The sequence below is a fragment of the Rhincodon typus genome, chromosome 9 (assembly GCF_021869965.1).
Source record: "Rhincodon typus isolate 14 chromosome 9, sRhiTyp1.1, whole genome shotgun sequence".
Classification (NCBI taxonomy): Eukaryota; Metazoa; Chordata; class Chondrichthyes; order Orectolobiformes; family Rhincodontidae; genus Rhincodon; species Rhincodon typus.
In genome coordinates this window covers 57,563,589-57,580,728 of record NC_063340.1, presented here as the reverse complement: position 1 = coordinate 57,580,728, position 17,140 = coordinate 57,563,589, and the positions used below count along the sequence as shown (strand labels likewise).

General features: G+C 38.7%; 1 protein-coding gene across 1 annotated transcript in view; it reads right to left on the bottom strand.

The window, feature by feature from the left end:
- The window catches only part of LOC125484070 (isoleucine--tRNA ligase, mitochondrial-like), a 54,695-nt gene extending 39,854 nt beyond the window's left edge, over positions 1-14,841 (bottom strand). The window contains exons 1-2 of the mRNA XM_048601331.1: positions 14,698-14,841; positions 4,092-4,185 (exon numbers count right to left, since the gene is read on the bottom strand). Of these exons, the coding sequence (XP_048457288.1) occupies positions 4,092-4,185; positions 14,698-14,841 (238 nt within the window). The remainder of the gene's footprint in view (positions 1-4,091; positions 4,186-14,697) is intronic.
- Between the last annotated feature and the right edge of the window lie 2,299 nt (positions 14,842-17,140).

Below are 17,140 nucleotides of genomic sequence, written 5' to 3'. Positions count from 1 at the left end.
CAGCTGTGCAAGATCAACCTTCTACAAACTATGTCAGCAAATATTTGACAATGTTCACTACAATTCCACAAAAATTCCGATGTATACAGAAGTTGTCATCACTACATTCCTGTTTTGCATGGGCTTTGCAATGAACACACAAAAGAGCCAGAGAAATTCCACCAGCAATTTCACCACATTCTCTGTATTCAACGGGAGCTCTGTTGAGCAAATACAAGTGTCGTTCTTGAAGCCAACTCTAAGTATTCAGACAAACAACCTAAAAATCAATGATAATGGACTGGACACTGTATCAGCATGGCTGAAAAGCATATCTCCAGTCAGGTCCTGTTTTTTCATCTCAACTCTCGAAAAGCCAGCATTCCAAAGGAGGACAATGAAAATGCTACAAAGACACTCTGCAGTTGTCCTGGAGTTGCAGCAGCATTGACATTAGTGACAGAGAACCTTGCTACATGGCAATAACGTGACATCCAAGCTGCATGTCCAAACACCTTAATGATGAGGAAAAGCAGTGGCTCTTTGGATCCCATGACTCGTAGACCTTCCTACCTCATGCTCAGAGATATGTGGATCAAGAATTAGCATGTTCAGTCACACAAAGATACAGGCCAGAAACTCCCAATCTGGAGTGGACATCATACTTGAATCAAGGGGCTGATGATGGCAACAAGCCCTGGGAGAATGGCAGATGCAAAGACTGAAGGTGGTTTCTTTTTATTTGATTCTCCCATGTCCATGACTAAATTTAGTCAGACTCCAAAGGAAACTTGACCGAACAAAAGATAATAATTGTTTGTCTGCTATATTCCATGCCCTATGAATATGTTGCTAAGAATGATTCTTGCGTATCACTGGCACACTATAAATTCTTTCAAAGTAACATAACGTTATAACTGAACATCTGATGCTGAGAATCCAAGGAACAGGTTTCACGGTTTCACAGTTTCATGGTAAACCCAGGTTACCCTCAGTATGCATGGCAACAGAGCGTGTTTCTGGTCTTGCTGTCACATTGAAGACACCTATAGTAGATTATTTAGGTAATATTCTTCCTAATAGTCTTAAATATTATAAAGAAATGCAGATGCTGGAAATTTGAAACAAAAACAAAAATTGCTGCAGAAACTCAACAAGTCTGCCAGCATCTTTGGAGAGAAAGCCGAGTTAACATTATGAGTCAAATAACTCCTCTTCACTGGGCTCAAAACATTAACTCTACTTTCTCACATTGTTGCTGCCAGACCTGATGAGTTTCTCCAGCAATTTCTGTTTTAGCCTCAATTAATACTTACTTGGAAATTAGTTCCAGTGCAATTGTATATCTCGACATGACAGACTCACAGATGAACTTGATTTGCAGTGTTGGAATGATATTCATTTCATTTACAAAGCAATTTGAGAATAAAATCAGTGTCTCACCTATTTAGCTGTACTGAACTTTTTCTCTGCAGTTATCATTTACCATAATTAGTCTACAATTGGAAAGCTAGCATTTAATACGCAGTGTGAATAAAGGGTGAGTGAGCAAGGAAAATAGTTAATTTATCCAATCAAGCAAAATAATCGAAAACTGACGTGGGTCCTTTGACTAGGATTAAACTTCAACTAAGGGAGACAGAAATGAGTTGGAATCCTAGGAGTGTCAAAAGTCTGGATTACTTCACCAGGTTAAAGTAGACTTGCTGCTGCTGTCAGAATTTATCAAGATACAGACACCCTTAAGAGCTGGTCAGGAGGTAAACTGTTTTTACTTCCTTTTCATATACCACCTTGGTGAAGAGAAAATAATTCTACAATATTGGATACCGTTCAATAGTTTCAATTAAGTAGGGAAGCTGGTCTACTGATTTGCAATCAGAATGATACAAAGTGGATTATACTAACTCTGTATTATAACTCTGCATTTAAGAACCAAATTGCAATTACAGATGGCTCCATATGTGGAAATTCAGCCCATCAAGTCCACTTCACCACTCAATATGATCATTGTTGACTTCCACTTCAATACCTTTCTCCCCTCCACTGTAAGAGCAAACATGCAAGAATTTAAAATGCTTCTGAAAGCTTCCTCTTCTGTTACAACATATTATTTCATTTGTGAAATCATTAATTCATGTGTAACCAAGATGTGTACAAAAATCTCAAGTTACCAACTGAAGAAAGATAAATTAAGTGAGACTAATAACTTAAACCCAAAATATACTGCAGAAGATTAACACTTCCATTGTGTGGTTAGGTCTGTTATTGGGTGACAATAAATAAGGGTTAATTTATAAGGGGAGCAAGAGAGGTTCACATTCAGAAGTCCAGTTAATCTGGACCCCAATGTCCTAATTCTTGGGAATGATCCATTGAACAACAATTCCAATGAAAAATACACTGTTATGTCAAATTCCTAAAACTATAGTCTTTATAGTGACTACCACATGTTACTACCATTAATACCATAGCGTTACATTTGAGACTTTCTGACATCAGACATCAGTTTGCTGAATGATGTACAGGTAAGGCGGCGTAAGGCGTGGTACCACTGCCCTGTTTTGGAAGGATGGTATTAGAAGGAGCAGGAGATGGGGAAGGGAACAAGCCATTAAAGTAGAAACATTAAATTCTGGAGAAACTCAGCAGATCTGCACATGTGTGGACAGAGAAAGAGTTAAAATTTCAGAACCAAGTTTCAAAGAAGAATGTGATTGCACTAAAAATGTCAATACTGTTTTTCTCTCTCCACAAATGCTGTGCAACATCTGAACCACAGGGATTCTTTACTGTACCATCCTTCCTATACATCATCCAGCCAGCTGACTTCTGATGTCAGAAGTCTTAATTTGTTAATTAAAATGCAAAATACTGTGGATATTGGAGATCTGAAATAAAAAGAGAAAGTGCTGGTGAAAGTCAGCAGGTTTGCCATATGTGTAGAGAGAAAAAGCGTTAAAATTTTAGAATGAAGTTCTGAAGAAGAATCATATTGGACACAAAATGTTAATACTGTTTCTTTTTCCACAAATGCTGCCAGACCTGCTGAGTTTCACCAGCACTTTCTCTTCTCATTTTAGATCTCCAACATCCACGGTATTTTGTTTTTTATTTAAGAAATTATTGGAGCACCATTTAAGAGGTATTGTCAGGACCATCCTCTTTTTATACACAAGAGCTAATAAGGTAGAAGTGGGAGAAGAATTCACATGGAAGCTGTTCTCAGAGTATATTTGGCTAGAATGAGCCTGAGTATAATTTTTCTACCATGTAACGTGAGTGGCTGAATAGAAAAAAAAGTTTCGCTTAACAAATTTGGTGAGTAACAAAGATGGAAATTTACCAATTAAAAGGAAAAGATATAGATAGCAATAATGAAGGAAATGGATCAGTGGCTCAGTGATCATAATGCAGTCTCAACTTCGTACACTTAACAGGCAAGATACTTTATTGCACTTGGGTAACTTACTTCACCTGAAAAGCAACAAACAGCTAAATGGGCAAGGATCAGTAACAGGGTTGAAGCTTCGATCTTCACATCGGTCTTTCAGCATTAATTCCAGTGATAAGCTAAGATTTTACTAAGTGTAAGGAAAGGTTGTTTCAAGGTCAAGGTGCCAGGGATTTCCTGTTTTGTAATAATGAAACTAAATGTATATATAACTGTAATAAGCCTCTGATCAAAGCATTTGTTCCCAGAATCTTATGATGAAATTCACAAAGACAGGCTACTTTGCACTCACATTTCTACTACTTTTACAAATTTATCGTTCATAAAATAGTATAATTATGACCATTGAACTGACTTATGGCTCAGTTCCTAATTGTGAAATTGTTTCAACAATTAGCATTAATTATTGAGGCAACTATGTAATGACAAAATACATTTTTATAAGTTCTTGACTACTCATCACTGGGAAGAAAATAAAGTCATCTGATTGAATTTTTAAAAACCTCCCTCTGACTTGGTCAGTAATGTTTATTTTATAACATGTCTGCTGCATTTTTAGCTAAGTTTTCAGTTAATTTTAGCTTATGGTCAATAATTTTGAGCATAACAATGAATGATTCCTTACAATGTATAACCATCATAAATATTAACCTCTCACCTTCTAATACATGTGCCCATGAGGTGCCACTATCAAACCAAATATCTAAGATATCCTCTCCCTTGACATAATCAGACACATCAGAACCTCCACTCTGTAGAAATAGAAAACAAAATTGTAATTAGATTTTAACAATAAAAATATTCCTACACTCTCCAGTTTATTAAATACAGCTGACTTACCAATCTGTCTTGCATATGTAAATGCAAATACCATTTTGGATTAGTTTACCATTATAGTCTTGGTTCAACAATGGACAAAAGAGCAGAACTCCAGTGGTGAGATGGGAATGATTGTCAAATATAACCTTGATGTCACGGGCAAAGTGTGGCATCAAAAAGCTCTAGTAAGATGAGACTGAATGGAAATCAGGGGGAAAATCTCCGCTGGTTGGAGTCATACTTAGCAAACAGGATTATGGCGATTGTTGGAGGTCAACCTTCTGAGGTAAAGAATATCACTGTAGCAGCTCTTCAGGACAGTATCCTCAGTCCAACCGTCATCACCTGCTTCATCAATGACCTTGCCTCCATCATAAGGTTAGAAGTGGGCATCATTTCACAATGTTCAGCATCATTTAGATTTCCTCAGGTATTGAAGTAGTACTTGTCATATGCAGCATGCCATGGACAACATTCAGGCTTAGGTTCAGAAGTGACAAGTAACATTTGTGCCAAACTGATGCCACACAATGGCCATCTCTGATAAGAGGAAATTTAACCAAACCCATCCACCGTGGCAGTCAATGATATTACCATCACGGAATCTCCCACTATCGACATCCTAGGCCTTACCATCGACCAAAAACGTAAGTTTACTAGCTACATACATACTGAGGCTACAAAAAGTCAGGGGCTAGGAATCTTGTTGCAAGTAGCTCACCTCCTGACAGTCCCAACCTGCCCACTGTTTATAAGACGCAAGTAATGACTGTGAAGGAATACCCCCTTCTTGTGTGGATGAGCGCAGCTGCATCAACACTCGAGCAGTGTGACACCATCCAGGATACTGGACTGGCAACATATTCACAAACACTCACTCCCTTCACCAATGCGCAAAGTAGCAGTTGTGTGTACCATCTATAAGATGCACTGCAGACATTCACCAAGGCCTATTAGACAGCATCTTACAAATCCATAGTCACCACCATGCAGAAGGCAGTAGATACACAGTAGATACTTGCAAGCTCCTCTCCAAGCCACTCATCATCCGGACTTGGAAATATATCATTGTTCCTTCAGCGTTGCTGGGTCAAAATCATCAAACTCCATCCTCCATAATAGCAATGTGGGTCTACTGACAGCACATGGAGTGCAGCAGTGCAAAAAAGTAGCTAACCACCACGTCCTCAAGGGCAACTAGAGATGGGCAATAAATCCTGGTCCAGCCGTGAATTGTACATCACCCGAATTAATTTTTGTTTAAATCATGGGGAAGGCTGTCTTTTGTTTAAGTTACTCCCATATTACCGGTGTGGAAAAAGCGCTGTTACACTCAAGTTAAAAAAAAAGCCTCACTTTTAGCTTCAAACAAGATTCACTGTTTCTGTGATGCTAGCAATGGATAAGGAGTACTTCAGTAGTAATTTTGATTTAGTCTTATGGAACATCAGAAAAGCACTGAATACCATAAGAAGCAGAGTACCATATGGTACACCAGATTTTACAAGACAGCTTCAGCATTTTACCTCATTGAAAATACTCAAATAGCTAGAGAATTTTGCAAATCTAATATGGAACTACCCAGGACAAGCCTATCATGCCTATGCTTGTGAATAAAGCACTATTATTCAGCCTCATCCCATCCTCCACTTCTTGGCATCTAGTCTTGCTGCCTACTGTTCCTCAACCGCATTTGAAGTCATAGAGCCATCCATGCTCACCAGGTTTCCTAAACTGAACAACTCTCATTTGCCTACGTTTGGCCCATATCCCTCTAAACGTCGCTTATTTAAGTACAGATCCAAATATCAAAGTGTTTTTTGTTCAATGATGATAAATTCTTCTGCCTATACTACACTTTCTGAAAATGAATTCCAGACCTCCATCACTCCTTGGATGAAAGAAAAATATTCAACTCCCTTCTAATCCTTTCACATCATTGCTAATGGCAACAGAACTGTCCTATCCATTCTATCTAGACCTCCCATAATTTTATACACCTCAATTAAGTCTCTCCTCAGCTGCCTCATGGCTCAAAACTTTTAAGTCCTGGCGATATCCTCATAAATCATTTTTGTACTCTCTTCAATGTATTCACATCCTTCAGGTATCACAATATCCAAATGTTACACAACAATAATTACAGTTTAGTTATGATGTGTCAGATTATGCTAAAAATTTCAATGTCCACACTTAAGTGTTACAATACCACCATTGGTGGGAGGGAACAAATACGGAATGTCAAATTTATAGAGATTCCATTTTGAGTTTTGCCTCTACTAGTTCGTCAGCCTGTCCTGGAGAAAATCCCATGCTCTAACAAAGTGTAGTTCTTTATTTCTAAATCGTTGTGAGAATATTAATTATAAATGTGAAGTCAATTTACATAAATATCACTGAATGCATGATTTTAAAATGGGGACCAAATTACAGCCAAGCACACAAACTAACTTCATCCCTGCTTTATCCCTTCTTCAATTGAGTATTTGCTTCATCTGAAATCGTTTGCAATGTTACAGGGGATGGTCAAGTATAAATTAAGAAAAGCACTACATGAAATTAACTTTACTAATTTTTTTTAGCTTTACTCCAAATAATTTTGAAAATCTCAGCAAAAAAAATGCTAGAAAGCAAAAATATTCCAGCACATCAGCTCACTGAACAGTGTCAATGCACGTGGAAAATTGGCAACACACTCAGACTGCACAGTTTGCAATCCAGTTTCTGGGTATTATTGTTCCTAATAACAAAGGCAGATTGCACAAAGTCACCACGGCCAAGTCTCTCTCCGGTACTACATGTGTCAATTTGAGTAGAGTTTGCATTGTAACTGCTCCAGTCCCAAAGAAAAATAGATATGGTCCAGAGCAACAGTTTTAGTCAAGTCCACATAAATTTAATTTGGGAGAGGCTGCTTTACAGCCTCACTGAGGCACTCCCAGTTCAAAGGTACAGTGCAAAGTAGACAAGAACCAATAAAGCAGCATTTTAGTACTCACATAAAAGCTGACTCAAAACTATTTTAGCTTCATCTTTCTCATTTTTGCAATGAAATGATGATTCCTTCGGTTAATGGAAAAGGGTTAAAATAATTAAAATAATTATACTGGCACTCATTTCTTCTACTACAATGAAACTCATTAAAGTGCTATATAACTTGTAGACATGTACTATTGTTCCCATTTAAATATAACACAATAAAAAGCTCGTCAAAAGCATTTGTTAATTTTGAAACTGAAGCATTCTGCAGTATAGTGCAATATTATTGGTGTTTATGGGCACAAAAACGGTAGTGGTAAGAGATCAGCTTAGAAGGAGAGAAATTTTAAAAATCTCCTCATAAAAGATTGTAAAACTTGGATGAAAATCACATGGAATGTTATTAATTCCCATAATGTTTTAAGTAGGGGAATCAACGGACTTGTACAATTATTTAATCATAGGATTAGTCATTCCGACAAAATAAAAATTAATCTGAACATACTACAAAACCTTTGTACAAAATAGCACTGATCAAGTAAGAAAAAACTTAATATTATTTGACAAATGGAAAGTATCATAATCAGTCAATTTCCTCTGGAAGTCTGCATTTCCCTCCAACCTACCGATTGATTTATATTATTAACCCAGGACCATCTCTCACAAGTGTAGAATATGATTTTGAATTTTATACCAATCTTTATTATAGACAAAACTTGGAGGAAACAACAAATGATTCTGTGTCAGTGGAATGGCTGATGCTTTGTTCCTCAAAACTTACAATTGACTTCCCATTATGAATAGGTTACTTGACATACATCAATCATTTACTAGAATGATACCAGGAATAAGGGATTTTGGATACAAGAAAGGATTAGAGAAACTGTCTTACTCTCTATGGAGCACAGAAGATTAAGAGGTGACCGTATTGAAGTGCTCAAAATTATGACCAAAGACACAGGAAAAGACTCTTATGCCACTTGTTCAATATATCAAACATCCAAAATAAATATAAAAATAAAAACATACTAAACAATATATATAAATCACAAAAGCCCGTGCACACACCTTGGTCTCTCTTCAGTAAGGTTAAATTATTTAATTTGAGAAATTACTCCACACACCAATAGCACCTTCCTAAACCAAAATTTCTACAATCTCGAAGAACAAAAACAGCAGACATATAGGAATACCAACACGTGCAAGTTTATTTACAAGCTACACACCATCCTCACTTCGAATTACTACGTTCTTTCACTATCACTCAGTTAAAACCTTCAAGACTCTTTTCTTAACTGCATGGTGGATGTGCCTACACCAGATACATTGTAGCAACTCAAGCACCACTCTCTCATGGGCAATGAGGAACGGGCAACAAAATACTTGTGCGACACGCACACTCCGTCAAATAACCTTTGTAAAATTTAGAGAAGGGTCATAAGGAGGGGTGGATGGGTGGGAAGAAGGGGAGTAGAGAAAGGGACTTCCAAATCATCAAATAGCTAAATGAGAATAATTAACAAAATGGTTGAGTTGGAGGAACATACATTGTAACACTGGAGTAGTTAAGAAGATAGGGAGCAGTCAGGCCAAAGACTTCAAATACGGGGTGAAGAATTTTAAGTTTCAATGCTGACAGCTAATCAGGGAGGACCACAGTCATGGGCCAGCATTACGTGGGAATAAAAGATAGGGTCAACACAGTGAGGTTGAGAGACTGGGAAGTGGGGGTATGAGGAGTATCTTTGTAGGGAGCATGTAGGGAGATATACAAAAACAGACAAGAAGTGTGGGATTCTGAGGATGTGTTGGGGATAGCATGGGCAGAACATTAGCAGCAAAGGCAGCTGAACAGATCAACATTACCTTGGTTGCAAAAAAATTGCGTTCCTTGCACTTTTTGGCAGGAGGGAGGTTTAAGGCGGTTTCTGGCATTGGAGAAAATAGGTTGTAGATTATTTTTACTCCCCAGGTGATCCTGATGTAGTGCGTGATTTTGACAGAGGCTGAAGCCCAGTAAGTTTGCCTTCACCCAGCCAGATGTGAAAATGGGTAGCCAAGGCAGTAAAAACATTACGTTTATTCAAGTTTTCACCACTTGGCCTTCAAAGAGCAAAGATGGAGTTGAAGGAGTGCAATGGGTAAGATGAGAAACAGCAAAGATTTGGATAGGGTCACCAAAATGTCAAGAAGTAGCGAAGCAAATCAATAGCTATAGAGCTTTCATAGTATATGGTAGGCCAAAGGCTAGAAGTTATGAATTTTGAAACTGCAAACATAAGTGAGCTGGGTTGAGGGGCACTTCCATTTTGTGAACAAAAGGGGCAAATACAAAGGATGTGTGCTGTAAAGGTACAACAGGATAGGGCTGGTGAGAGATACAAGGAATGGTCAGAGATAGTCTTAACCAAACTAACCATCGACAGTCTAGACATGTAAACAGTGGATGTTTTACAAGTTGGATGTGCAAGTGTTGGAGTGTGGTAGGTTGGAGCAGTGTATCAAACAAAGTGAACCACTAGCAATGCCAGCAAGCTTTCAGATTATAAAAAAAGATGTACTGCTAAGATGAAGATCTCATGGAAATGATGAACTTTGAGATGACACACCAGCAACAACAGTTGACTGCAGGATTGCGAGAATGGGACAACATGTGAGAAGACGTAGCTAACGACTAAGGTAACGAAGTAGATGATGTGAAGCTGGAGGAAAGACCTCAAATAGGATACTCAGCAGTCTCCTCTCCGGGCACTCCAGAGATGCCCAAGAGCTCCACCATGAGCTTGTCTGCCACCCTCAACCCTGTGGGAGTTCAAGCTAAGAAGGGTGATGCTGCACCTGGGCAGAACACACTCAGCACGTCTGGGCCCTCTAGCCACAAACACACTAGGTCCATAACTCCAAGGCCAGTAGGTTCCACAATAGGGTACATTCCTTCCATCCAAGCTGCAGGCACCTAGATGAAGGGGGAGGTCAAAAACAATGACAATCTTTCGAAGCACATGGGTGACACTTCACTGGAAATACATTATCACATTTGTAAATATATGTTCACTCTCTACAATCAGCTGTATGAATGAATACGATTTCAGCTGTTACTACAAGATGAAGTTCGAGAGGCTAGCAATCCTTAGCGCAATATTCTAATCCTGTTTGAGGAATTATTTTCCTTTTCATTGCACCCACACTAGAATGTAAGTTGGTCAAGATTGAATGAGGGAACATGACATGTTGTGAAGGGTTCCAGCTGTTTGTAACCTTCATGTTTATTAAACAATATTAATGGAATAGACAGATCAAACCATTAAGTTGCACTTGCAGCTGGGATTATACGGAAGATGCCGGCTTCAGCTGTAGCTAATCATTTACAGTCAGTGAGAAATTACTTCACACAACTGAACTAGTCCCATCTGCCTGTGTTTGGATCATATCCCTTTAAACCTCTCCTATCCATGTACCTACCCAAATGTCTTTTAAATGTTGTAATTGCACTCATCTCCTCCACTTCCACTAGCAGCTCATTCCATATACATACCACCATCTGTGTGAAAAAGTTGCCCTTCAGGTCCCTTTTAAGTTTCTCCCCTCTTATTTTAAATCTAAGCCCTCTAGTTTTGGACTCCCCAACCCTGGGGAAAAGATCTGGGCTATTCACTTTATCTATGCCCATCATGATTATATAAACCTCTATAAGGTTAACCCTCAGCCTCCTACACTCCAGGGAAAAAAAGTCCCAGCCTATCCAGCCTCTCCTCATAACTCAAACGCTCCAGTCTCGGTAATATCCTTGCAAATCTTTTTTGAACCCTTTCCAGTTTAATAACATCCTTCCTACAGCAGGGCGATCAGAATCGTAGGTAGTACTCCAAATGTGGCCTGACCAATGTCTTATACAGCCATAACATGATGTCTGAAGTCCTGTAATCAATGCTCTGATCAATGAAGGTAAGCATGCCAAACGTCGTCTTCACCACCCTGTCTACCTTTGATGCCACATTCAAAGAACTGTGCACCTGCACCCCTGGGTCTCTCTGTTTGACAACACTCCTCAGGTCCCTACTATTAAGTGTAAATCCTGCCCTGGTTTGTCGTACCAAAATGTAACAGTCACATTTATCTAAATTAAACTCCGTCTGCCATCCGTCACCCCACTGGCCCAGTTGATCAAGAGTCCGTTGTACTCTTAGATAACCTTCTTCACTGCCCGCTGTAGCACTAATTTTGGTGTCATCAGCAAACTTATTAACCATGCCTCTTATGTTCTCAGCCAATTGTTTATGTACATGACAAACAACAGTGGACCCAGCACCGATTCTTGTGGCACACCAAGCCTGCAGTATGAACAACAACCATTTACCATCACCTTCTGTCTCCTACCGTCAAGCCAATTTTGTATCCAACTGGCCAGCTCTGCCCAGATCCTATACAATCTAACCTTACTAACCAGACTACTATGCGGAACCTTGTCGAAGGTCTTGTCCACGTAAGACAGAGTCTACCACTCTTCCTTCATCCATCTTCTCGGTCACCTGTTCAAAAAACTCAGTCATGTTTGACAGACACGATTTCTCACACACAAAACCATGTTGACTATCCCTAATCAGCCCTTGCCTTTCCAAGTGCATATAGATCCTATCTCTCAGAATCCCATCCAGCAACTTACTGACCCCTGATGTCAGGCTCAGCAGTCTATAGTTCCCTGGTTTTTCGTTGCAGCCCTTCTTAAATAATGGCACCACATTAGTCACCCTCCAGTCTTACGGCACTTCACCTGTAGCTGTCGATGAAACAAATATCTCTGCTTGGGGCCCTGCAATTTTTGCCCTAAATTCCCAATATGACCTTGGATACACTTGATCAGGTCCTGGGGATTTATCTACCTTTTTTGCGTTTTGAGACCTCCAGTACCTCCTCTTCTGTAATGCAGACTCTTTTCAAGACATCACTATTTATTTTCTCAAGTTCCCTAGCTTCCATGTCTTTCTCCATAGGAAATACTGACGTAAAATATTTCTTTAGGATCCCACCCATCTCCTGTGCTTCCACACGTAGATGACCTCATTGATCTTTAAGGGGGCCCTATTCTCTCCCTACTTACTCTTTTGCCATTCATATATTTGTAGAATCTCTTTGGATGCTCCTTTACCTTATCTACCAAAGCTATCTCATGTCCCCTTTTTGCCTTCCTGATTATACTCTGAAGTGTACTTCTACACCCCTATACTCCTCAACAGATTCACTTGATTCCAGCTGTCTATACCTGACAATATGCCTTCTTCTTTTTCTTGACCAGAGCCTCAATATCTTTTGTCATCCAGTGTTGCCTGCTCCTGCCGTCTTGCCCTTCATGCTAACAGGAACATGCTGTCCCTGAACTCTCGTTAACTCGCTTTTGAAAGCCTCTCACTTGCCAGACGCCCCTTTACCTGCGAACAGCCTCACCCAATCAATTTAATGTTTGCTAAGAACCCATCAAATGATTCACAGCAACCAGTCTAAGGACCTATGCCTGATCAAACCCACAGCAGAGTGGACATGGCTTAAAGCTGGGTACTGATACCGATCACAGTAGAGAATGAAAAGTACAAAAGAAACTAAACTAAGATGGTAACATTTCATCAGTCATCTCTACAAACTTTGCAAATGGCTAATTGGGCAGCACTGAAATGGTTTTCTCAATAAAATAACAGCATAAAACATTAGCAATTAAAGGTTGAGTAATTAGAAAAAAGGACAAATCTGCTTTTATTGTGTTTTCTTCAGTATGTTATTCCAAATTCTGGTATTTATATACAAATTATCCTTATTAAGGGCGGGGATGCAGCTCAAAATGTTGACTTTGATAAAAGCATTTATTCCCATTGCAATCAATGTTAAAACTGAAGCTAGTTTCTATAGGTCTAGAGGGAAAAATTAGAATATTGTACCTGTACCATCTCTAAGTTGAAATATACTACCTTAGATAACTGAAATCTGACATTATTAAATTAAATAACTGTTAAAATAAATGCAAAAGTAGCTGGATGAAAGAAAAATGTTACATTTTATTTACAGTATCGTCTACAATGGACCATCTGACTGCGGTGTTGGAGGCTGCTGCCTGAGATCTACAGAGGGCCTTCACTCATCAGGCCACCTGCTAGTACTGTTTGAGTTACGGTCACTGCATGGTGCTGCTTATCTGGAGGGGTCCTCGTGCCCCAGCTTGTTGGCTGCTGTCACCTCTGGGGTCTATGTGTGGCTCTGTTCGGTGAGACTGATTCTCGTGGCTACAAGAACTCCTCTGTTTCAGCAAGCTCAAGCTCAGTTAAAGCCAAGCTCAGTCCTGTGAATCAGTTGGGGGAAGCTGCCAAAGCTGTCCTGCGGGTCAAGGAAGGAGGGTGACTGCCAAGCTCCGATGGAGGGCAACCTCCATCATGTCCGGGTGGTCCTTGCAGGTAGTGGCGGTTTCTCCAGGGAAAGCAGTCAAGTGGACAGCAGCTCTGACAGGCAATCTTGGGCTTGGTGGGTGGAGGGGTCCCTGATACAGATCTCTGGCAGCGATGCAACTCCAGGAAAGGCCACAGGTTGTAGAGGGACAGACTGTACCAAAACGGCATCAATTGAGTCAGGTACTGTACGTCACTGCCATAAGTAACGTTACCATGAATCTTGTGAAGCTCAACAAGATTTCCAATCTTAATTACCTCATGAAGTGATACAACAATATCTGTACAGTATTGTGATGCGCAAATTGCAAATGATCTACTATGCTGGCCTTAATATGCACCACACATTACAATAGCGAGAAAGGGAAAATATGTAACCCCTAAATTGACCAGAGCTTTAAAAACAGACAATTTAGCAAAAGTCTTTCAAAATTTACAGTTCATCAACATTCAGATATATCAGTCTAAAATGTAAAGTTTCAAAATAGTGTATAGTTACAAAGTCGAATTGGTGCTAGGCAGAGCGTGAGAGGAAAGACAACAATTCAACTCTGCCACCTTCAAACAAAATATCTCTTGGGTCAAATTTAATATGTGCTATGAACTGCTGTGTCAAATTACTATATGAAATCATATTTCAATTGAATATTAACCAAACGTCTCAAGAAGGATGGTGCGCTGAAACAGTTTAGTCCTTTTCAATGGTGCTTTTTCTGTTTGCAGGAGCCTTTTCTGGAGCGTTGACAATTTTTAAATTTCCATACATTTACTTTTGAGCCATTTTTATGACAATTTGGACATACCTAGTGCAGTCTCATTTGCTCCTTTTTAGATGCCTGTAAGATAACCATGTTAGGTAACTACGTCTTGTGCTCCTTTCCTTTTATATTCAAACAAGCTTCCTAATAAGTAACTTTTTGTGTAATTTAACAAAGATGATGCCCAGGATTTCCTCTTAATAGTCTGCACAGTAGTTTGAAACTTTACAGTTCTTCTTGAAATGTGTATGGGACTATGACCTCTTCAAAGAGTACTAACCTTTTTTAAAATTTCCTTAGTCAGGAGCTGGTCCAAAGGTAGAGTCCACCAACAGTCACTACCATATTCTTTCATCAGTTTGATAAGATGCTTCCCTGTGTATCTGGGTGGGAAGTTACACCTGATTAGATAAATTATAGCCATATTGACAAACAACAATTTACATTAATAGCAGGAATTGGAAGTTCAGTTCTGAAAATAAGCATTAATTTATTTATTTGATTTTCAATATCAGTGGCCTGTCTTTCCTTTTTGCGGGTGAAGAGGGAGACTGGACTAGATATAACAAAGTAGTTTTTAAAAATGACCACAATGCAATAACACATGTAATAAATTCTGTATATGAAAGCAATAAGTGCTTAAACTCTGGTGATTAAAGTCAATAATTCTCAGCAAAGGATGAAAAAACTCACAAGCCTCAATCATTTCCTGATAAAAAGCAGCTGTATTTATAAAAGATAAGCTGCAACTCCTTAAAACAACACTATGGATGATGTTTTAACACGTTAAATTTTTAAAAAATTAATACAAATGAAAACACAACGTAGCAGAGAAAATCTTGGTACGTCTAGCAATATAGAGTCATACAGCACAAACACAGACTCTTCAGTCCAACTTGTCCGTGCCGACCAAGTTTTCCAAACTAGTCTTATCTGCCTGTGTTTGACACACATCCCATCTAATCCTTTCCTACTCTTGTACTTGTCCAAATGTCTTTTAAATGCTGTAACTATACCTGCATCTATCACTTCCTCTGGCAGTTCAATCCACATACGAACTACCCTCTGTGTGGAAAAAGATCCCCCTTGGGTCCCTTTCAAATCTTACTCCTCTCATCTTAAAAATATGCCCTCTAGTTTTGAAAGCCCCTACCCTAGAGATATTACCTTTGCTAGTCACCTTATAAATGCCCCTCATGATTTTATAAATCTTTGGGGAGAAAACAACTGTTAGTGTTTGGGGTCCGACGTGACACATTAGAACTGTTCGAAGGGATAGTCATATTGGATTTGAAACATTAACTCCGACTCTCTCTCCACAGATGTTGCTAGACCAGAGTAGTTTTGGCTTTTATTCAAAACTTAATATATGGTTGCTCAATTGATTGATTTTAACTATCTGTAAGTGCATGAATTTTGAGTTTAAATATCACCCATTTGGTGAGTTTTGCCAGCAATGTTCTTATTTCAGATTTCCAGCATCAGCAGTATTTTATTTTTATTTGTGTTTCTTCATTTTCAATGCAATAATGTAAGTAATGGCATGAGGGAAAAACTTATTTTTTACTTAATAACATATTTAAAGCATTACCGTGAATTTAATTACATTGAAGTTAATAACACACTGAAATAGGAACACAAAATAAACCAAAAGAAAAAGAATATTGTTCAGCAGGTCATGAAAGATTTTCCCATTCCTTCCAAAGTCCCTTGCATGAAGTGCCCCCTTGCTTCCTCAAGTTGAGGGTTCACAAAAAGTGGCACAACTTTGCACACCTCTAAGGCACAAAAAGTCAACCATTCCAAATGAATAGTTTTTAATAACATTCAGACCTCATTGCAAATACAGCTTGTGACAATATCAGCGAGGAAATAAACCCATCTATAAGCCCACAGTGATGACATAACTTCATGACATGGTTCTTTACGATATTTCTGAAACAGCTTCCATTATTTCATTCACTGACAAGTGGCAGTCATGACCCTCCCCTACTGGCTACTCAATTTCTGTTTTGGTTTTGCTCCCTTTCCCTCCCTCTGAATAGCTGCCTAACTAGTCAAAATAAAGTCATAATAAAATAAATGTTTTTATTTTATTCTCCACCCTTATTTGTTTTCAAATTTATTAAATTGAAAGGAAAAATAGCTGCCTTCACTTAGAAAAATCCAATGACTTTTCAGTTTGGCCAGTGATGCAACAATTTACTGAACTGAAATTATATATCAAAGATATTTCAAATTTCTCCCTTCAAAATATTTGAATTCATGCTAGCTACACTGCGTGTACAAAATAACTTTATTAAATATTTGCAGTCTGGGTAATCATTAACTCACATTTATTAACTTCCACATCAGCCAAGGTCCATAGTACTTTTTTTTTAGAAAATACAAAAGTGAAATTTCTTTTCCATTCCTTTCCATTTGATGCAAAAACTCCAAGCAATGCTTGCAGCTAAAGAAGAAATACAGCTGTATTTTATTTTATTACTTCTCAGAATGAGGGCATCGATGGAAAGGCCAGCATTTGTTGTCCATCCTGAGTACAGATGAGCGATTCGGTATAATTTGCAAGAATAGTTGGGACGGCAGCCATGGATCGACCACAATAGTCAAATAGAGGCGAGACGAGGTAAAAACAAGTTTAATTTCTTACATTACAGAATTTTTTTTAATGCAACCAACAACTTCCTGGTCACTTTTACTATTGTCATTTACTTTATTTC